Source organism: Mizuhopecten yessoensis, unplaced genomic scaffold (genome assembly GCF_002113885.1).
Source record: "Mizuhopecten yessoensis strain PY_sf001 unplaced genomic scaffold, ASM211388v2 scaffold10979, whole genome shotgun sequence".
NCBI classification, from domain to species: Eukaryota; Metazoa; Mollusca; class Bivalvia; order Pectinida; family Pectinidae; genus Mizuhopecten; species Mizuhopecten yessoensis.
In genome coordinates, this window is record NW_018408817.1 from 1,118,648 (window position 1) to 1,143,320 (window position 24,673).

General features: G+C 37.7%; 2 protein-coding genes across 13 annotated transcripts in view; one reads left to right on the forward strand and one right to left on the reverse strand.

Annotated features, from left to right (window-relative positions):
- Window positions 1-13,057, reverse strand: part of LOC110464284 (skin secretory protein xP2-like) — a 31,160-nt gene extending 18,103 nt beyond the window's left edge. The window contains exon 1 of the mRNA XM_021519415.1: window positions 12,844-13,057. Within this exon, the coding sequence (XP_021375090.1) occupies window positions 12,844-13,057 (214 nt within the window). The remainder of the gene's footprint in view (window positions 1-12,843) is intronic.
- The window catches only part of LOC110464274 (nephrin-like), a 376,492-nt gene that overhangs the window by 161,545 nt on the left and 190,274 nt on the right, over window positions 1-24,673 (forward strand). The window lies entirely within an intron of this gene.

A 24,673-nucleotide genomic window follows, 5' to 3' on the forward strand; every position in this document is an offset into this window, starting at 1 on the left:
GCCTGTTACAGAACTTACTGTCGCAAATCAAATTTATTTAAACAGTTTGAAACACTTGACTCAGTTTGGACAATATCCTGTCATTACATCCTGCTGCTGCTGACATGGCCATCATCTTCCTCGTCATCCTTATCTTTGTCATCTTCCTTTTCAAAGTCCTCTTCCTACGCCATTCGCTTAAATTAATTCCTTCAATTTTCATGTGGAAAATAACAATAATTTGTCTTAGAGTTTGCATATAGAGTTTTAAGTGGACAAAATGGAGCTATTTACTGTCAAATAAAAACCTGTTGTGGAAACAATTTGTCTGGAGGTATTTTCAATTTTCTTTCGAGATTAGTTTCACCTCTTGATGGTCTTGATGCACAAACCACATGCTATGCACGGCCATTGTCAGCCATCAACGGTGGGGAATGGTAGGTGTTGTCATGGTTACAGCCTGATATGACACCCTCGGACAGGTTTACGGCCATTTTGCATTGTTCCGGGCTGCAGAGTGCATTTTTGGGCCGTTTGTATGGTAGTGATGACCCCCTGTGTCAGTTGTCGGTGTAGGGGTTGCTAAATCTCACAGCTGTCTGATTTGTGATGGTCCAGATCTTGTCTACAGAAGCTAGCTTAGGATAACTGATGAAGAATCAGTTTGCAAACGATAATCAATCAATCAGAAAAGTTGGGGAAGAAAAAACTCAATTTTATGCTGAAATAGGTGTGATGTTTAATTTAATTAGCTGACAAAGATTCTGATATATCAATGACTTATATAATTTGAATTGCGAAAAAACTGAAAGTATACGTCTATGTAATTCCTTCATAAGAATATGCCTTATATATATATATATTGAAAAAAACTCCTTTTTTTCTTGTCTGGCACATTATCAATAACATGAAAATCTTATCATATTTCTGTATTGTTAAAAATAAAATTGCCATGTCATGCTATTATTGAAGTTTGTTTCCATGGTATGTTATTGACAGGACGGCAAAATTACTTCACAGAGATTTCCTTGCTTATAATGACAGCACTCTGTTATGAGACAGAGAAAATTCCTAGAAACAATGTGATGTCTGCTAACCAGAATGTCTGCTTCCTCTTACAGGCATAACAAATTGTAGCGAGGACATGAAATCTGCCGTACGTATCTGATACCGTGGCATAATGACGCCAACCTCGTGGAACATTTAAGTACGCCACCTTGTTAGCAGTGTTGAAATTTGTCAGTGACGTCAATCAGCTGTCTGTCCTCGTGTCCGCCTGTGTGTGTAAAATGTGTCTGTCTGTCTGTCCATCTGGCCTGGAGCTGTCAGTCAAGTCGTCCCTGAAACACCATTTATAGTAGTGTCGTTTCAAAGTGTTTGGGTTGTTATTATCCCTACTGCCAACATCTATAGTCAGCATCTTGTTAGTGTGGATGTGTTCTACAGGATACGGGGTTATATGTTCTACATCTTAGTACAGAAGGTATTTCAGGTCATGTTGGTCTGTTGTTTGAGCTGCTGGACTGGGGTTTGATTCCTGTGCAAGCAAAACCTTCGGTAACATAGATACTTACTTCATATCAACAGCAGAGATCATGAGGGGTTATCACCAGAATAGTCCCTCAGATAGGACCTAAGCTGAAGGTCCTATGTCTCAATGACTTTAGCACTAGAATAGTCCCTCAGATAGGACCTAAACTGATGGTCCTATGTCTCAATGATTCAGCACTAGAACAGTCCCTCAGATAGGACCTAAACTGATGGTCCTATGTCTCAATGATTCAGCACTTTAAGAACAGTCCCTCAGATAGGACCTAAGCTGATGGTCCTATGTCTCAATGACTTGGCACTAGAATAGTCCCTCAGATAGGACCTAAGCTGTAGTTCTGTGTCTCAATGATTCAGCACTTGAATAATCCCTCAGATAGGACCTAAGATGAAGGTCCTATGTCTCAATGACTTGGCACTAGAATAGTCCCTCAGATAGGACCTAAGCTGTATAATTTGTGTCTCAATGATTCAGCACCCTTTAGACAAGATTAAAATAAGATTTGCATGGAAAAGTTCTGTTGAATATGACAAACAAATACTTCACAACAGTGACCAAGTAATAATATATTTCAACGTGATGGTATTATTTACCTTAAATATAAGTCTGACTTATCAATTTACAGCCGAGACATTTGATAAATCAAGAAAGAAAATGGAGGACATCCCGTTACCAGTGTAGTATCTCATACTTTATTGCTGACAGTGGGAAAGTAATCTGAATTTCTCAGAGATTTACATGTACAATCTTGTCTCATCAGCCGACCTGCCAATCATCTGACCGCTCTCTACTGACCACACCAGCTTCACTGACCAGTGAGATAAGAAATTTGGAGCCATATCTATTTCTTTTTTCTGAACAATTGATCCTCTTTTGTGATAAGAATTGTTAATGTCTGACATTTTCTTTTTATTGACCAGACAATTGGACTTTGTAAAAACGCAATGTTTGATCGGCAGGGCAAGAAATATTGAGATTTTCTTTAATTTTCTTTTTATCTCACTACTTTAGCCATCTTGTATTTTTATTGACCAGGTGTGGAAGTAAACCTGCTGTAAGAAGTCCTATCTGTGTCAATCTGATTGCACACTTGATGTTTGTGATAAGATTGTTAAAATCAAGGATCCCTGTTCCACGGCAGGAAAAAGTAAAAAAAATCTACTGTGGTTTTATATAGATAGAGTTATTTCCCCTTAATTTTTTTTTGGATATAAGAATTGGAGTTCGCGGCCTGGAATCATTGATTGACCAAATAGTTTTGAATGGTAGGGTGGTGCAGTGGATAACACATTTGCATCCAATATTGGATTCCTCTATTGGATGTGAAAAGGTATGGGGTTCACCTGCCTGGCCAGGTGGGTTTTCTCCAGGTGCTCTCGTTTCCTCCCACAGTAAGACTCCTGCACATTAACATTAACTTACTGGGGCCAACAAAAGTGAGAAATAGGAGTCGAAGTAGCTTGTTTCATTATTGTTGTAAAATAAACAAAGTTTATAAATAGCTGTCGGTTAGAGTCTGTATTGTGATTGAAGGTTCAGTGCCTCAATCCTGGTCCAGGCCCGTTGTATTTTTAGCCTTAGATCACTGTGGTTGGTTTGATTAGTATTCTAAATTCATAGGTAATTTTCTGGCAGCTATTTATATATAAAAGAGCAAATGAGCTTACGTCGTAGTCAAATGTGTCGTCTGTAGTTTATTGTCCATCTGTCAACTTTTATCTAAAAGCCTAATAGTCCAGAATGGCTGAATGAATTTTGACCAAATTTGGTATGGAACATTGCTAGGTAAAAGGGAATAACTATTTTTGATAAACAAAATATGTGACCCCTCTGGGAGAAGAGGGACGGAGCCCATTACGGGAAATCTTAAATCAACATCTACTCCTTGGGTATTGGTGATGGGATTTCAATCTGTACTGGTCTAGAGTATCCCTGATTTCTACGGAATGTAATCTTTTCCTATTATAGAGGAAGTTGAACTTTTCAAATCATTTTTACAGCCATCTGTTTCTATATTGATACGATTGTCCATTGTTTCTGGCCACTTACCTACTGGAGGGGTGTGATAAGGTGGTCCTTATCTGTTCTAGTCACTAGCTGTAACTACACATTTAATATGTGTTGTCAGTATCCTGTCTTCATATTGTGTACCCAATACCAGAATAATCTGATGGCAGAGATTCCGTAATTCTGATTGTTTGGTGTAATATCTTAATGTGTTTAGTGGAGATTCCATCAGTGATCATTTACAGAGAAAACATCTATTTCTAATAACTTCATTCATGTCTATTATAAGCTCGATTATTCGGTTAAAGTGGATCTGGTGAGATTATTTGTCTGATATGGGATCTATCGGTAAAGATAAATGCTAAGAGCCTTTTAGTAATTGGTTTATGTAACATAATTCAATGGGCTTGAAAGTGCACAAAACGTATTTGTATTCTAATCTTTCAACGAGCTTGAAAGAATAGATTGGTATTTTAATCTCTGTATATGTATAGATAGGAACGAGATAGTCCAGTTTATATTTGATTTATGAAACGGGTCTAGAAGTTTTAGTGAGGCTCTTTTGGGTAAACTTTCTTAGCACTGTAACAAAGTCGACAATAAGTATATAATATCTAGAGGTGTTCATTTTAGCGAGGCCCATTTGGATATATATATGTTGCCATTATTTATGCTGCTAAAGTATGGCATCATAAAGGATTTTATGATATTGTAACAGGAATGGAAAAATGAACGTCCAGACAAAGATTTGAACAGTAACCTCCAAACTCTAGAAGAATGCTCTACCAGTTGAGCTACCTGATCACCTTCAAATGACCCAGTCCAATTCTGCTACATTCCTCCTGTCTTTCTATGTATTTGCCTCCAAAGTCAACACTATTTACAACCTTGGTTTGGAGAGTATCCCCTTGCCAATCGTACACTCAATGCTTGAAACAAAGGTTGGTCAGTCACCACTGTTACAGGAGCAAAGAAATGCGCAGCCAGACTGGGATTTGGCAGATTAATTATATCCAAGGATTTTATTGTTTCTGAAATCCTTACGTTTATGATGATAACTATTGATTTTGATCTTTAGAATTAAAATGGTGCATTAAGTTGTGGCACTTATACATCAAGTGCCAGATGAAACCAAAATACAACTACAAGCAAAACTATTTTGATGTTATATCATTAGTTCTGATTTTGACTTTGACTTGGCTCAATAAAGATCTGGGTTCTAAAGGGTCAATATAGGGATTAAACATTTTAAAAAATTTCTCCGACTCAACTAGAAAAAATATCATCTAGCTCAGTCAATAGAACATTTGACTAGTACATTATTTCAGTTGTTCTGTTCGTGAGTTCGACTTTCAGCTCACTTAATGTTCGTGTAAAAAGATACGCCAGAATTAAAGGGTCTTATTAATATCTGAACCGATCACATACAACAAGGTCCTGTTGATAACCCTTCACCGTGTAATAGGAAATTGAAGGAGTCAGGACATACAGAAATGCTGATCTTCAATACTTGCTGACTGTCTGATTTTACCATTTTGAGGGGAAATTAAGACCGATCTCTGTCCATCTTGACCTTTCTGAATATACTGACCATAATTTGACCATTGTGATGAGAAATTAGATAGTTTAGCTATGTCACTTGACCTTGAGGGAAGGACAATGGCTCGAGAACAGTGTAGGTTATAGGAGAGTGTCTGACATAAAGAAACCAATTCCTTAGTGCTGTACGTACCCATGTTTCTGTGCCAGTGGTCAGTATTGTGTGGTCATTCTTACTCCTATGCCCATCATTGACCAATCTCCGGCTAGGCAGGGAGGACTTTACGAGAGCTAGACATTTATAAAGAAGCTCTTTTCTCTGGCAAAGGTCTCCTTTTACCATATTTGATCATTGATATACCATGAGGGACTGATACTAAGTGATAGAATCAGCATTCCGTACCAGCCAGGGTTGTCCTTGAGCTCTGGAGTAATCTGACTCCCCCTGTCAATTTGTGTCCAACCACTACACAGGGTCTTAAAACAATTTTATATACATTGTTTATGTCAGGACAATCCTTTAAGATATAATTTGATCAGATAAGACAAATTACCTCACTATAGAATCTGTTTTAATGTGAGAATGGGTCTGTGACAGAGGATGGGTGTATCATTGGTGAAATACGGTAATAATATAGGATATTTGTCGGGATGGATCTGTGACAGAGGATGGGTGTATCATTGGTGAAATACGCTAATAATATAAAGGATATTTGTGGGGATGGATCTGTGACAGAGGATGGGTGTATCATTGGTGAAATACGGTAATAATATAAAGGATATTTGTGGGGATGGATCGCTGCACATGGAATGTCCATGTATCACTTGCCGTTTCTGTCGTCCAGCAGCGGTATCCATGCGGTCGTTCAGTTAGTGATCATCTCGTGGGTCATCTCTGGTCATTGCAGGTAATGTTTCACTACAAGGATGACCCCTGGTCACTAGGACCACGAGTGGTGTACTTGAGATTCCTTACTGCTGTGGTCATCAGATCCAGACCAATTGGTTTAGAAGTAAAATGCTGGACATTAGGATTGCTTGACCATTCCATCATCCTTGTCCAGTATGCAGCCACAAGTTAACCACAGAGTATGGTCACCCTACACAACTAGAATTTGGGGTCAGAATTTTACATTTTAAAAGATCCCATGATTTATGACAGAGTTGTTGCCCTTTTTGTTTGCCTTTAAATGAGCTTGTGTGTCCATCAGTCCATCTGTCTGTCTGGCAGAGTCTTATCTGAACAATTAGTCTATCAGTTTTTGATTTTTTTTAAGCTTAACCAAGATCATAATTATGTAGTTGTGTATGTTTATCAAGCATACTGATCCCATGATTTTTGACAGAGTTGTTGTCCTTTTTGTATAAAATGTAACATTTGTCCAAATAATTAAGTGTTGTAATCTAGTTGATACGACTTGTCCTTCATAAGCAAAAGTCAATTTCTCAGAGATCTTTTAGAGTTTATCTCCATCCAATATAGTTGTACATGTCTGTACATAATACTATGACTTGGATACTTTTCATGGAGGGTACATATATAGGTACGGATGAGCATATGTAACTCTCCGCAGTGTTAACTAATCTTATTGTGAGTATAAAACAGTGGTCAAAGATGAACCAAAGCAACTTGTTGAAACATTTATGTTTTGACCACCCATTTAACCGCTACAGTGGTCAGATGATCTTTGAGGAGGTGAAATGACCGCTGTGGTTGAAGGGCGTAAAGATGAGAGTACCACAAAGATGAGGATGCTGTACCTACAGTAATGGAAAGCTCGGATAACATTTCCCATTAAATAACGTACTTATCGTACCTTGGATGCTGTATACCTACAGTAATGGAAAGCTCTGATAACATTTCCCATTAAAGAATGTACTTATCCAACCTTGCTTGAACTCTTAAAAAATATATAAAACCATTAAATTTGAATTACCCTGTTATGAAATAGTCAAAATAAATGCTGAAAGATGTCTTTCATGCATAAGATTTCTTTTTTGGTATGTTGCTCCAAAAAATAAACCGAATGAGGATCAGGCCATTCATGCTGACCAATTGAGATAATGGAGCTGCTGTCGATTGTAAAAGGACAGCTCTGCAGACAAAGAAAGCTCATTTATCACGTATGTGTTTGTGTGAGGGGGTCATTTGTGTGATGGGTATTTCTGGACAGTGGGATGGGGCGGTCAAGTATTTGTGTGTTAATTTTAGGAGTGGTCAGTTTGATGTGAAAGGACATTTGGATAGGACATTAAAGAAGGCCGGAATTCTAATCAATTTGTGGTACACTGGGACATACCGTTTATCATAATGGACTTAACACAACAGTTTGACAAACGATACCCATACAGTGCATAGCTATAGGAGAAAGCAGTGGAATGGTTGTCCATCAGAGACTTGGAGATGTAGGGTCCATTGGTGATATTAAATAAACCCTCCTTGATTAATAGATTTTGTATATGAGGGTCAATTTTTTGAGTGGTATATAGTTTCACACAGGAGCAGTACATGAGAGGTGGTGTGATTCAGTAACAAATCTTTGACATGTCAAAACTGTTACTATGCATTGGAGACTTTTCTTTGACATATTGCAATATTAAGGATCCCTATTCCACTGCCAAAAGCAGATGAAATTAAAAAAAACCCAAAAAACAGTGTCCTGATAGAAATTCAATGGAGCTAGATCAGAATTTGAACCCTGGACCTCTGATCATTTTTAGCTCAAAGGGCCAAATGAGCTTATGGAATGGTGCGTCGTCCATCGTCCGTCCGTCGTCTGTCGTCCGGCGTCAATATTTTTCTTTAAACAACTTCTTCCTAATAACCGCAAAGCCTATGGTGATGATATTTGGCCAGAAGCAAACTGGGATAAAGGGCTACCAAGTTGTTAAAATAAATGACCTTCACCTATATTCAAGGTCACAGGGGTCAAATATGTCAAAACTTGAAACAACTTGTTCTGAATAACCGAAATGCTCAGGGTGATGATATTTGGCCAGTAGCATGCTGGGATAAAGGGCTACCAAATTTGTTCAAATGAATGACCTTCACTTATATTCAAGGTCACAGGGGTCATTTGTCTTAAAAGTTTCTTAAACAACTTCTTCTGAATAACTAAAAGGACCAATATGGTGATATTTGGCCAGAATCATGCTGGGATGAAGGGCTACTAAAATTGTTCAAATAAATGACCTTCACCGATATTCAAGGTCACAGGGGTCAAATAACCGAAATGCCCAGGGTGATGATATTTGGTCAGAAGCATGATGGGATAAAGAACTACCAAGTTTGTTCAAATGAATTACCTTGACCCACTTTCAAGGTCACAGGGGTCAAATATGTTAAAATCTTCAACAACTTCGCAAATAACCAAAAGGCCCAGGGTACTGATATTGGTCCTGTAGCATGCTGGGATGAAGGGCTACCAATTTTGTTCAAATGAATGACCTTGACCCACTCTCATGGTGACAGGGGTCAGATGTCTTAAAATCTTCAAATGACTTCTTTTCAAACCCAAAAAGCCCAGGGTACTGATATTGGGCCTGTAGTATGCTGGGATGAAGGGCTACCAAGTTTGTTAAAAAAAATGACCTTGACCAACTTTCAAGGTCACAGGGGTCAAATGTCGTAAAATCTTCAAACCACTTCTTCTCAATAACCAAAACGCCCAGGGTACTGATGTTGGTCCTGTAGCATGCTGGGATGAAGGGCTACCAATTTTGTTCAAATGATTGACCTTGACCCACTCTCATGGTGACAGGGGTCAGATGTCTTAAAATCTTCAAACAACTTCTTTTCAAACCCAAAAAGCCCAGGGTACTGATATTGGGCCTGTAGTATGTAGGGATGAAGGGCTACCAAGTTTGTTCAAATAAATGACCTTGACCAACTTTCAAGGTCACAGGGGTCAAATGTCTTAAAATCTTCAAACCACTTCTTCTCAATAACCAAAAGGCCCAGGGTACTGAAATTAGGCCTGTAGCATGCTGGGATAAATAACTACTAAGTTTGTTCAAATGAATGACCTTGACCAATTTTCAAGGTCACTGGGGTCAGATGTCTTAAAAACTTCAAATGACTTCTCCTCAATATCCAAAATGCCCAGGGTACTGATATTTTGCCAGTAGCATGCTGGGATGAAGGGTTACCAAGTTTGTTCCAATGATGACCTTGACTCACTGTCTACCTAATGTCCATGTTCAACATTCAAGGTCACAAGCGTCATATGTTTAAATCTTTCAATAGGTTCTTATGAATCAAACACTGATATTCTGCCTGTATCTGTATTTTAGTCCACTTTTAAGATTACAAGTGTGAGATTTTAAATACCGGTAGAGCGATGCATGCCCATTGGGCCTCTTGTACAGTATTACATCTCTATCCCACTGAGCTATACCTGGTCAGTGGTAGTTCTCTGGCCCAGTATTACTAATTATATCTAAAGCAAAGTTAAAAGGGAGGTTACTCTGTATACTAAAACTACTGTGGAACTCTCTCGTGTTTATCTCGCTTTTGGTTTGTTTGTGTTTCACGTCCTATTAAAAGCTACGGTCATTTAAGGACGTGACAGGTTTTGTTGGTTGAGGAAAGCCAGAGTTCCCATAAGAAAAACCACTGACCTACAGCCAGTACCCGGCGACTGCCCCACATAGGTCTCGAACCCACAACCCAGCGGTGGAGGGCTAGTAGTAGCAGAATGTCTGAAGACTTTAACCACTTGGCCACCACGGCTCTCTTTTGCTTCGCAGTGGGACAGGGATCCTTAAAAGTTGAATTGTTCAGAGGCGTTTTGTACAATCATCAGATTCCAATTGATATCATTATTATCTTAATGAAACACTTTATAATTAAAAAATATACGTACATAATTATAATATTTTTGTACACATTATCTTAAGGGGGATCATTTTAATCCCAGGACAAGTTTATTTTTTTGCACTTTCAATAATTATGGAAATATAACAGATATAAAAGTAACCATTCTATCATTGATAGGTTCTTACATATTGTCAGGTGGTTGGGAGGGTTTTATTCAACTTCAATTTTGTGAAGATTTACTGAGTGGTGTATAATACTGTAGCTCTCACATTGGTCTGGAAAGAAACCCGATCAAATCGTCAACAAAAAATTAGACTCAGGTTTAATTCTGTCAGTCTGAATTAGCATTTTAATCAATCAGCATCTTGTCCTTGTATCTGCTGACAAACATCTTTGTGATGCAGATGAAACATTGAAGTGCATTTGTCTGTTTGCCAATCATTTTCTATTCACGAGAGCTTTGTGAAGGGAGGTCATTGAACTAAGGAGATGTGAAAATAATTTTATCAGGATGATTTTTATGTGAATCAATTTTAAATAAAGATTTCATTAAGTAACCCTGTCAATTGATTCTGCAAAATGAATTATAAACAAATTGTTTCATTAAGAAATTCCTTGAAATTCATATTAAAAGATCTTCCAGTGGTCTGAACTCTTATTTCACTTTGATGTCTGAGCAGTAATTTAAATCATTTTGAATTAATTAAAGTTATCATGAAATATATATAAAAGTAAATCTAAGTAATGAACATTGATATCTACACTCTAAATATTAAAATGTTGATGTTTGTAATACAGGCAAATGACAGGAGCGAATTCAAGGTTAAACATCACAGCTGGCTTAATGTGCATGGAGCCCCAGTAAGGTTCAGTGTTAAGGAAATGGTATCATTGTCTAATTAAAATGAGAAGTCTTTGAAATTCAATGAAACACTATAAATGTAAAGCAAATGTAAGCCCTATTCTGTAAGGACATCATATGTTTGGGGGCTGGGGGTTCTGTTGTTAAACTCAGTGGCTTAATATACCCTGTAATAAGGATATATGTTTAATAAGCTCCTCAGCTTATAGAAATGAATGCTTATAAACATAAATTGCATTCAGGAAATATCACAATATGTTAGGTCCAAAAATTAAATTGATAATTGTCATCTTTAAGAATCTGTCTTGTTAATTTCGTAAAATTTGATTCAATATTTAGAAAATAAGATAAAAACGTTGATGTTGATTGGGCTGGTGACTCTCCAGACAGATTTTTGATTAACATTGATGATGTCTCAATATACTTAGCAAGTCTGACTGGTCCTCTCTGACATTTTAACAGATCAGTAGGGAGTTCGTTGTGGACATTTTAACAGATCAGGTGGGAGTTCGGTGTGGACATTTTAACAGATCAGGTGGGAGTTTGGTGTGGACATTTTAACAGATCAGGTGGGAGTTTAGTGTGGACATTTTAACAGATCAGATGTGAGTTCAGTGTGGCCATTTTAACAGATCAGGTGGGAGTTCGGTGTGGACATTTTAACAGATCAGGTGGTAGTTCGGTGTGGACGTTTTAACAGATCAGGTGGGAGTTTAGTGCGGACGTTTTAACAGATCAGGTGGGAGTTTAGTGCGGACGTTTTAACAGATCAGGTGGGAGTTTAGTGTGGACATTTTAACAGATCAGATGGGAGTTCAGTGTGGCCATTTTAACAGATCAGGTGGGAGTTCGGTGGGGACATTTTAACAGATCAGGTGGGAGTTCGGTGGGGACATTTTAACAGATCAGGTGGGAGTTCGGTGTGGACGTTTTAACAGATCAGGTGGGAGTTTAGTGTGGATGTTTTAACAGATCAGGTGGGAGTTCAGTGTGGACGTTTTAACAGATCAGGTGGGAGTTCGGTGTGGACGTTTTAACAGATCAGGCGGGAGTTCGGTGTGGACGTTTTTGCCATTGATGTCTTTTGTACGAGTTGATCAGCTTAAAATGATGAGAGTGGTTTAAGTTCATCAGAACAAATTACCCGACAGTATCCTCGTCTACGACTTTCATCAAAAACTCGCCAAGATTGGAATAAAAAAAATCCCACATCGCCCATCTGTTTAACGTCTTGTTGAAGATTCTCCCATAATCAGGCGATGTGGTTTTCCTCTTTTTCAAAGGATTTGGTGATCATTACTCCATAAAGGTTTATTACTAGTGGACAATACAACACAAAACCTCTTGCAATACCATCAGACTGCTCCGGAAATGGTCCATCTGTACTCCAAATAACAGTCTGGTGTTAGTGGGTTTTTTGACGCTAATTTTACCACAGACCCTGAATACTGTATACAGACAAACTATGTTCTGGTAAACTCTGGTCTATTTCAAAGTTTTTTGTCAGTATTAAAATAATGATAATAATAACTGGAGGTTCTTATCACAGCCTAGTTCGTAGGTCGTCTGAAAGCGGTTCACAAATTATTATCCATGGTTATAGGGCCTTAATTTGCAACCAGCCAATACATTTTTCAACTCCCAGGGGAGCATACATCCGGATCTGCTATTTCGGCGCTAACAGCTAGCATTCAACAATTCTAGCATTGCCAAACCACATACTCATTTACAGCTGAGTAGACTGGAACAAGCGGAGTAAATCATCTTGCTCAAAGATACAACACATTGCCATGCCGTGGCGCAAACCTGCAACCCTTCGGTCACGAGCCCGACGTCCTACCACTGGACTACTGTGCCTCCTAATTATATTAATTATGATTCTGATCAGGTATCAAAAATACTTTTAAATTTGTTCCCAAGCCAGGAGATATGAGGTTCAGTCGTATACAGTTGAACATCAATGTCTGCAATGTGCTGTTTATCTTGTATATTTGGTCTCAGCAGTTCAACAACATCTACACAATTATGTTAATACACTGTTTAGGGACACAACATAAGGTCACCCTAACACCAGGAACACACGCCTACCCACACACTTATATCCAATCCCATTCGACCTCATGCCAGGCTGAGGGCTGTCAAATGCTGTTGACCTCATGCCAGGCTGAGGGCTGTCAAATGCTGTTGATCTCATGCCAGGCTGAGGGCTGTCAAATGCTGTAGACCTCATGACAGGCTGAAGGCTGTCACATGCTGCAGACCTCATGACAAGCTGACGGCTGTCAAATGCTGTAGACCTCATGACAAGCTGAGGGCTGTCAATTCTGTAGACCTCATGACAAGCTGAAAGCTGTCAATTCTGTAGACCTCATGACAAGCTAAGGGCTGTCGGATGTTGTGGACCTCATTGCAGGTCAGTGGCTGTCAATTGTTATAGACGTCAAGGCCAACTGTGGCTGTCTAGATTCAAACTTTCAAATGACCTTGACCTCGCAGCAGACCCTGAAGTGCTGTTGAATGCTTGAGACCTCATGCCAGACCAAAACTGCTTAACCCAGATATCCTGGTGACACATTTCAGTTTGACTGTATGACAATAAACTAGTTTTGACACTGTAAGTAGAGCTATTAATGTTGAGTGTTTACTTCCACTTGCACCAAACTGCAGATGGATGCTGTTTTTTGTGTGAAGTATGACTACTCTAGCACCAGACTTCAAAGGCTTGTATCTCTGCACTAAAGGATCAGGTTTTATGAATTCACTGACTTTTCCATACCTCAAGACAGTACCTTCTAAAGTTCCTGACACATGTAACATGTACGTTTGTGGGAAAAGTGGGGGGCAGACCCCAAAACATCAACCATCATTTGAATGAATTTATCTGCCGTTAGTCCGCATCTTGTCACGATCTTATCTCGTAATTTGTACTTCTTACGTTGGAATGTGCGCTCACCGATGGAAAAAGTTACAAATGGAGGAAAAAAGAAACAAGTGTACATGAATTGTGTGATTGTGTCTTCATCAAAAAGTTGGTTTACTACATACCAGGCATGTGTGTACAAGGTGAAGGTATTCCGATTACAACATAACTCTTACATAACATCTGTCCTCCCAGCCTGCCACCAGCTCTTCTCCCTGTCACTGCGGGACGGTTTAATTAATATGGAGCACCATACTCCCTAGAATATCTTGTAACCCAGGAGATGGCCCCTGTTACTGTGGAGATCCTTGATCCCGCTGGTTGAGGCACACACATCACAAAGGAACTGCTGAAGCAACTCGGCTTGTTTTAGTGAAACAACTTTTTTTCTTCCTTCTGTTTTGTTAATTTTTCCTGTGTGGTACAACCCGATATCATTTATTTAGTATTACACTTGTTTGTTAATTTTGCTTTTATCTTTTTCACTCGATGTTTGCAGACATTGTCGGGTTATATTCATTATTTACGAGGGTACATGTATAGGGACCTAGCTAGTCTGGATGTCGTATCACACTAAGGAGACAACAGTAGAATCCTATAGGCCGAACTTTGACGGTTCCCAGTGCCCTTGGTAATACACCAACAGCTCTCTCACTAATGCACCAGCTTTGCTGTACTTGATAAACTATCATTGCGACATTCAAATTGTATTCAACTCATCTGGGATTAAACTTATATATTCTGCACTTCTGTTTCACTCGTGACTTAATGACAAATCGTCTAACACATTTTTGTCACTTTGATAGGAAGATGGTGAAACTCCAGGTTATTTTACTTATATTTAAGAATTCCCAGTACAAATGATGTCAAGCATTAGTGCCTTCGTGGAACTCTTGCAGTAAACATCCCTGCAGATGTGTAGACCGCTTTACTATAGATCTACGTAATAGGTAGAACTGTGGTGTTACATAATCGTACCAACATCTAGCTATAAAGATTTGGGAGGAAATTTCGGTTCAGGGTGACAATCGGTAGGTATGTTAACAGTTTCGTCATTAAAACAGTTGCGATGATTAGAAGTCCCTTGACATATATATAATTATTGGAAACTTCTGGTAGAGAAACAGTTCTAACCAGGATATTGTTATTTTCAGAAATTAAAATGATTGAAAATTCAGTATTATGCAATACGAGTAATATTTCAAATTTTAAAAATTCAAAAATTTTAATTTTGAGATGAAAATCAATATTGTGAGTAACATTGACGTGAAATGTATTAGCATGACTGGTATTGGTGACAGAACAGCAAGTGTTGGTATGAACAAAGCTAATGTGAAAAGTTGATTATAATTTAAATTTTTCCTATAAAACGTGATGGAATTAGATTTTACTGACCATTCTTATCTGTCGAAGATTTCTCCCTTTAAAAATGATATTAAAACAAGAAAATTTAAGACTCGTAATTTACATCAGAACTGCAAACATTTTAGATTTTAAGTGGAAAGAAGCAGCTGGGGACTAATAGCAAGTGTTTATGATGATAATGTGTGATACAGGTGCCTTGTTGTTGTGTTGTTTGTTCCTCTGTACTTCCTGTATCACCCTCCATCCATCTGTCTATGTATCACCCTCCATCCATCTGTCTATCAACTCCACATCTACATACAGAACATATTTATACTTGCATGTACTAGGTAGGTGACAGTATTTATGTTATTAACAAAGACCTAAACCCAAGGTCATATCAATAACTACAGGTCAAAGGTGAAGCCCATCTCATAGTCAAGTTATGGTTTCTAAGTAATAGATTAAATCCATACAAGTTTGTATTATAATAATGTGCAGAAGATTTTAAGGTTATCTGAACAATTACAGGTCAAAGGTGAAGCCCAGTTCAAGGTCATACTTACAATTACAGGTCAAAGGTGAAGCCCAGCTCCAGGTCATATTCACAATTACAGATCAAAGGTGAAGCCCAGTTCCTAATCATATTAAGCTCATGTGAGAACAATTATATGTCAAAAATGTATCCTAAGTTTGTTTGAAACACAAACATATTTGAAAATAATTGTTTACGCACTTCAAATACACCCGTTTCCTTTGTCAGGAGCAAATGACTATTTTTATGGTCTACATACAACTGAAAATACATCAAAAAGGAATGGTGTGCTGAGGAAGGGGAAATAAGGTGTAAAATTGTATTAAAAACAAGTTCTCCCAATTACACTGTAATATGATATAGGGATGGGCGTAAGGCTTACCCGTTTCCCCCAATTTTTGGCGATTTCATTCCAAAAACATGTTATAAGATGAAGCTCATCTCAAGGTTAGGTTAAGGATTAAAGGTCAAAGGTTAAAAATCACCTGTTCTTGTACAAACCTGGTAAAAATGCTAATTTATCACTGAAGTTACACGCAGCTTTTCAATGTCAAGATCCTATCTGGAGGTCAGTGTTCAATATTATATTGTATGGTGTTATATGTTGTGTGAGTTGAAATAACATTGAAAGTTCTTAACATGTGAAGTCGGATTTAGATTATCATAATGATCCTGTCACAACGGTTTCTGTTGAAGAAGACAGCAGTCAAACATGATAACGTCCCTACCTTAAACCAATTATAGACCAATTAATCGGAGCACTTGTTGGTTGTACAACAATAGCACTCCTTTTGTTGGGAAGCCATGTTTTTTTTCTGCATCTGATGTGTGTAAAGACAATTTTAATGAAGCGCCCTAAAATAGCAGCATGTTTTTGAAGCTTGCCGGTGGGAGGCTGTAGTTGAAGCAGGTTAGCTGATGATCATGGAGCCTGTCCAGGATTTAAATAATGAATTGGTAATTACTACAACAAAATGCATGTAAGTTATGTATAAATAACCGGGCAGGCGGAAAATGAACAAACATCTGGTTATAGGGTACACGTCACTGTGTGGAATACACAGACATCGGACCACACAGCGGAGAGAACACCAACTCAACTCTTTACCATGGGGAAATATTGCTGGTAGTACAGAATAGAAAAATCCATAAAAACTTTATTTCAATGTCAGGAAATTGAGAGCAAAGCTGTTAATTTCTCTTTGAATTGTATTACAAGGATTTGTCAAATTATTCACAAAATAAGTTTCCATCGTACTGATATTTTCATCGTCACAACTTCTTCCTACCCCCAACCCCACCCCTTCCCCCTCCTTTGAAGAAGGGAATTCACTGACCTAATCTTGTTATGTTATAATAAGATGTTTTTTCATATAATTTTTAAATGTAATGATGTAAATATTTACATACTTCATTGAACTTTAATTTGTTACCGTGTAAATTTACTTTTGTCACTAAGAAAAGGTGTATAATTAATGTCACATTCCTGTATATATCACATTTTCATCTAACAAATTTATCATGACATTAACAGAAATGTACTTTACAAGGACATGATTTAATACAGCTGTAACTTGTAACGTAATCAGGGATATTTGAACGGGCAATGCCTACCAGTTTTACATATTGTATTGTGATATTTATGGTTTCTGTAATCCAATTTGTAAAAGGGCTGTACGATATGTACTGTTGCCAGAGTCTGTTTATATCTTTATTACATTGTGTAATAACACGGTCTCGGGTATCAAAGTTATGTCAAACATTCAAAAGACAGAGATTTTAATGCGTTTATGTTACACACAAGTCTTCCCAAGATACAAGCAAAAGGAAAATTCTACACATAAAAAGTTCATTTTGAATTTTTGACAAGCAATTTTCTCCCAGCACAATTTTGTTTTTCCTAACCTGCCAGTGGAACGCCTCTGCTACCAAGACAGGTGCCGTGTGATCTGTCTCATCATAGCAAATCAATATCATTTTGATGCTTGAAACTGAAATAGAGCAACATCTTACGGAGCTGTCCTCCAATGGTTGTTTTTGAAGATTTTGATAGTTTCAATTTTCCCGAGACTAGTTGAAAAACAGGAGAAGATTTGTTGGAAAATACTCCAGTAAATAACTTAGGAGACTGTTGTAGATTTCTCTGTCATTTCCATCCCTCTCACTTATAACTAATGTTAGAACGGTTTGAACATACTCTATGTTTAGCACAGGTCTTCATGTTCTTAAATTTCTACCTTTCAATCTTTAAAAAAAGTTTAAAATCTCTGATACATGGTCTGTGTTTATGTATAATAGGCATGGTCTGATGTGGACTTCCAAATTGAACTTTTGGAACATTTATCGACATCTTAACAACTGATTGATTGAAATATCTGGAATATTTATTGACGTTTTAAGAAAACTTTGGTCAGAAATCTTACATGGAACCATTTTCAGCCAGTATGGGTTTGAATTTTCTGTGAGACTACAGAGCCGACAATGCTGGTTTGTAATTTATCTGAATGTCAATATACATCTGTAGCACTTAGCCGAGGACCTGTAACACCTCAGACTTCAGGGCCATCAAGATGAACACAAAGTGTCTATTTAACAGACAACATACATTTTAAATGAGTCGTAAAAACAAAATCACTGTGATAATGTATCAAAGTTATGAGAATTTGTTTGGTTCCATTGCGAACATTTGAAATGTTTATAGAAACATTTATGTTGGCTGTAAGGCTAAGGGTTAGAATGCTAAAATGATGTTATTTGTGACTGGTAAGTTAATCTGTATACAGTAAAATCTTTCATGCTTTCCTGAGTGCCAATGCTTTTCAAGGTTTTTATTATCTTACCAATAACTGAATGCCTTAATTCCCTCTATGTTGCCAATTATTCTTTAAAAAGACAAAAAAGAAATAGACCTGTATAAAAAAAATTGGCAATGGAGGAAAGCCATGAGGGAAATTTAGGAAGAGTTTCCCTGAAAGAAAAAAAATCTGAACTGTTAACTTATGGTAATAGTAAAGTAATCAAGCTTACAGAATATAGTTAACAGTCTATCAAACAAGCTTACGGTATATAGTTAACAGTCTATCAAATAGGCTTACAGTATATAGTTAACAGTCTATCAAACAGGCTTACTGTATATAGTAAACAGTCTACCAAACAGGCTTACGGTATATAGTTAACAGTCTATCAAATAGGCTTACAGTATATAGTTAACAGTCTATTAAACAGGCTTACAGTATATAGTTAACAGTCTATCAAACAAGCTTACGGTATATAGTTAACAGTCTATCAAACAGGCTTACGGTATACAGTTAACAGTCTATCAAACAAGCTTCAGTATATACTCAGTCTATCAAACAGGCTTACGGTATATAGTTAACAGTCTATCAAATAGGCTTACAGTATATAGTTAACAGTCTATCAAACAGACTTACGGTATATAGCTAACAGTCTATCAAACAGGCTTACGGTATATGGTTAACAGTCTATCAAACAGGCTTACGGTAAATAGTTAACAGTCTATCAAACAGGCTTACAGTATTCAGTTAACAGTCTATCAAACAGGCTTACAGTATTCAGTTAACAGTCTATCAAACAGGCTTACAGTATTCAGTTAACAGTCTATCAAACAGGCTTACAGTATACAGTTAACAGTCTATCAAACAGGCTTACAGTATATAGTTAACAGTCTATCAAACAGGCTTAGGGTATATAGTAAACAGTCTATCAAACAAGCTTACGGTATATAGTTAACGGTCTTATCAAACAGGCTTACGGTATATAGTTAACAGTCTATCAAACAGGCTTAGGGTATATAGTAAACAGTCTATCAAACAAGCTTACGGTATATAGTTAACAGTCTATCAAACAGGCTTACGGTAAATAGTTAACAGTCTATCAAACAGGCTTACGGTATATAGTAAACAGTCTATCAAACAGGCTTACGGTATATAGTTAACAGTCTATCACAGGAAAAGGTATGGAAATTTGAAAATAAATGAGAAAAAAATTTGGGGAATGCAAAATAAGGGGGTTTTGGTGTATAAGAACGAAAAGTGATGGAGTTTGAGTACTTGTGTACAGGTTCTGGTCTGGTCATTGCTTTTCCTTTCCTGTTCAACACTGGGAGAGTTGACCAGGAAGGTCTTGGTAGCTTACGTGACTTCATTGGTGACCGTCATAGGCCGAGTGACCAATGGTCAAACAGCATGTTGTCTATAACCTGCAGCGTTTAGGACAGAGTTTTGTTGGTTATCTTACACAGAATGACTCGGACCACATCACAATTGGCAATAATTAGGGCCCCATATCGGAGATACGGGTGCCCTATAGTAATCACTCTGTCTATCTATCTGTCTGTCTGTCTGTCTGTCAAGGTTAAATTTTGTATCTTTTTACTGGTGAACATTTTAGTATGACACTTTGAAGCAATGTTGCTCAGAATTAAACAAGGAGTCAATTGATCAAAGGTCAAGGTCACTGGGTTAAAGGTGAAGGTTAAATTTTGTATCTTTTCCATGATGAACATTTTGTTATGGCATCATGCAGCAATGTTGGTCAGAATTAAACAAGGAGTCAATTGACCAAAGGTCAAGATCACTGTGTCAAAGGTCACGGTCAAATTCTGATCTTTTCCCTGATGAACATTTGTTATGACTTTATGAAGCAAAGTTGGTCGGAATTTAACAAAAAGTCAACTGACTTAGGGTCAAAGTCACTCGGTCAAAGGTCAAGGTAAAATTTAGTATTTTTTTGCTGGTGAATATTTTATTATGACACTTTGAAGCAATGTTTGTGGGAATTAAACAACGTGTCATTCTTGATGAGTATGGGGGATATATTGCCACAAGACGGGGCCCTTACTAACCTGTCAGTGTTCTAGTTTGTCCTGTTATGTCTCGAACACCTGAAATAGACATTTAGTCTCACCTAGTCCCGAAGTTTGATGGCTGTAGGGTTGGCGTTCTTCACCTTGACCTAATTCTGATGTAAGAGACCTAGTTTTACCTGGTTACAAGTGTTGTGACAGTCAGCTGTAGGGTTGGCGTACTTCACCTTGACCTAATTCTGATGTAAGAGACCTGGTTTTACCTGGTTACAAGTGTTGTTACAGTCAGCTGTAGGGTTGACGTTCTTCACCTTGACCTAATTCTGATGTAAGAGACCTAGTGTTACCTGGTTACAAGTGTTGTTACAGTCAGCTGTAGGGTTGGCGTTCTTCACCTTGACCTAATTCTGATGTAAGAGACCTAGTTTTACCTGGTTACAAGTGTTGTTACAGTCAGCTGTAGGGTTGGCGTTCTTCACCTTGACCTAATTCTGATGTAAGAGACCTAGTTTTACCTGGTTACAAGTGTTGTTACAGTCAGCTGTAGGGTTGGCGTTCTTCACCTTGACCTAATTCTGATGTAAGAGACCTAGTTTTACCTGGTTACAAGTGTTGTTACAGTCAGCTGTAGGGTTGGCGTTCTTCACCTTGACCTAATTCTGATGTAAGAGACCTAGTTTTACCTGGTTACAAGTGTTGTTACAGTCAGCTGTAGGGTTGGCGTTCTTCACCTTGACCTAATTCTGATGTAAGAGACCTAGTTTTACCTGGTTACAAGTGTTGTTACAGTCAGCTGTAGGGTTGGCGTTCTTCACCTTGACCTAATTCTGATGTAAGAGACCTAGTTTTACCTGGTTACAAGTGTTGTTACAGTCAGCTGTAGGGTTGGCGTTCTTCACCTTGACCTAATTCTGATGTAAGAGACCTAGTTTTACCTGGTTACAAGTGTTGTTACAGTCAGCTGTAGGGTTGGCGTTCTTCACCTTGACCTAATTCTGATGTAAGAGACCTAGTTTTACCTGGTTACAAGTGTTGTTACAGTCAGCTGTAGGGTTGGCGTTCTTCACCTTGACCTAATTCTGATGTAAGAGACCTAGTTTTACCTGGTTACAAGTGTTGTTACAGTCAGCTGTAGGGTTGGCGTTCTTCACCTTGACCTAATTCTGATGTAAGAGACCTAGTTTTACCTGGTTACAAGTGTTGTTACAGTCAGCTGTAGGGTTGGCGTTCTTCACCTTGACCTAATTCTGATGTAAGAGACCTAGTTTTACCTGGTTACAAGTGTTGTTACAGTCAGCTGTAGGGTTGGCGTTCTTCACCTTGACCTAATTCTGATGTAAGAGACCTAGTTTTACCTGGTTACAAGTGTTGTTACAGTCAGCTGTAGGGTTGGCGTTCTTCACCTTGACCTAATTCTGATGTAAGAGACCTAGTTTTACCTGGTTACAAGTGTTGTTACAGTCAGCTGTAGGGTTGGCGTTCTTCACCTTGACCTAATTCTGATGTAAGAGACCTAGTTTTACCTGGTTACAAGTGTTGTTACAGTCAGCTGTAGGGTTGGCGTTCTTCACCTTGACCTAATTCTGATGTAAGAGACCTAGTTTTACCTGGTTACAAGTGTTGTTACAGTCAGCTGTAGGGTTGGCGTTCTTCACCTTGACCTAATTCTGATGTAAGAGACCTAGTTTTACCTGGTTACAAGTGTTGTTACAGTCAGCTGTAGGGTTGGCGTTCTTCACCTTGACCTAATTCTGATGTAAGAGACCTAGTTTTACCTGGTTACAAGTGTTGTTACAGTCAGCTGTAGGGTTGGCTTTCTTCACCTTGACCTAATTCTGATGTAAGAGACCTAGTTTTACCTGATTACAAGTATTGTTACAGTCAGCTGTACAATGCAGTGTTAAATTGTAGAGGCAAATCAATTAGGTGCTTACATTTTCAGTATTATTGTTTAAAAGATTAAAGTTGATAAGGAAATGTATTGCAAATCACTAAACACAAAATAACACTTACAAAAAAAAAACGTAGCCCACATCTTGAAATATTCAGAGTTGCACACTTTCATTAGCCCACATCTTGAAATATCCAGAGTTGCACACTTTCAAGAATAGGCGTTAATTTTGCCCTGAAGATCATGCAGACACAGTTTATAGTAGAATGAACACTAGAGACAAACTATTCTAGTACAATTTTGTTATGTATATGATCCTCTAGCAAAATAAAAGGTGATTAAATAAACTTTTGATTGGATTACCTCCCTTGTCAGAGCTCTTTTATGATCTGGAATTTTACAAGATATCAAAAAAATGTGATGGGCAGAGCACTAGTGTAAATGCATTGTTTGTTACATAAGGTACAAATAGAGAAAAGCGCCTGGCTAATACCAACAGGGATTTCTTATTGTTTTACTATACAGCGAATAGACGCGGAGAATTCTGATTTATTTATACTGATGATACAAATTTAGACATTTAGATGCAAATCAGAAAGGTTTGGGTTTCCCATCGGGCCGGAGAATACCCCTTTACCATTTGATAGGTTATAAAGATCCTGAAGAGCGAGGACTAACGTGAATGTTGTACAAGTGTAGGCAATGATAATGGATTAGAGAGGAGAAAGTGGCTGGTTTAATGGCAAGTTGTTATCTGTACTGTTCTAAGCTTTGGCTGGTGATTAGGGATAAAGGGACAGTTGATCTAGCTAAAGGTGTTGGTACAAAGTGTGACCAGCTCACCATAGCATTACACTGTAGCTTTGTAAAACATGATACAACTGTCATTCTGGTATAAATCTAATAGGGGGAAGGAGGGGATTAAATTATCTTCAACAATTTAATTTATTTTGTAGTTGTATGGAAAAAATGATTATAGTTGAAGGTCACATGAGAGATTTGACCCTTTAGGTTTTTACTAATATATTAATAAAGTCATAGGCTTATTCTAGCTGGCAGTGAATTAACTGATCATATAATAAAGTTTATAATTAAAAAAAGAAGTGAAAATGGTAAATTTGAGTTGTATATTGCAAAACTATTTTGATCTTTTTTTTGAACACAATAAATTCTATTTGACTAAGCAGATAGAATTGGATCTGTACTATTTAGCCGTGGTATTCCAGACAGTTTTACATCAGTTGTATTGGTCATATTTCAAAGCATCAAAATACAAAATGAATTAACATGATTTAATAAATACTAACAGTGTGAGTACAATAGTAATGTATAAGACCGCACAGGTAACAGAACTGACAAGGGTCCATCCACTAAATGTCCAGGAGAAGAAACACTTCCAAGTCTGTTTACATGCTCAGCTTTCCTTTGGGAGGAAATGGAGGAAATATTTAGTCACATTTATATAAGCTGATCTCACTGGGACTTCCACAGAGAGGCAGGTCGTTACACAATAGAACAATTCTACCCTTCCATGACACACAAAGACATGATACACATGTGGAGGTATTGAGCCAGGTGGCATAGGACTAGTTGTTAATTACCACCTGACTTAGGTAGCTACTTCAAAATCCTGACATTTGTTTGATTCTATTGATTGTGTTTTATATATCTATATATTTACAAAGTTAATGGCTTATTCTAGCTGGATTTGGCACTGAGTTCAGCTACCATACACTAAAGTTTATAATTGAAAAAAGAAATGAAAATGGATAATTTGAACTACACATGTTTTGTATATTGCAAACATATTTTGATCTTTACTTGTTATCACAATTTATTTTTTATTTTTTTATAGATTAGGTCAATAAAACCCCTTTGATATTCCTTTGTATGATGTATACTTCTGCAATTAAGATTGTGATGAACTTGTTTTTATTTCCAGTATGTCATTCTACCTACAACTGGAGAGAAATTATTTTGGACTTTTTTTTAGAAAGCTGACCATGCTTTAACTTCTGTGGAACCATACACACAGCTTGCCCCAAATGAAGGTCATCGATCAGGGAGCAATTTCTCCTATGTTGATTTTAACATGTGATAAGAATACATAACAGTGGATCCATCCCCTTCCTCTGTGTCCCTTTGAGCAATATCTACCCCTCCTATAAATACTCGTCTAGTAATAGACATAGACTCACTAGGAGGGGGGGGCTTCCCCATTCGTTCAAGTTGTTCGTGTATCACCACTTATCTTTGGACATTCAACTTTCACTTTTATATCAGTTTGATAACCAGCTGCACATTTCATTCATAAAACTGTTCTACAATTGTGTTTGAAGTTTCTTTCCCTCCTTCCTATGCCTGCCCTACACTACCACCTTACCATGTACTCTCCCCCCCCCC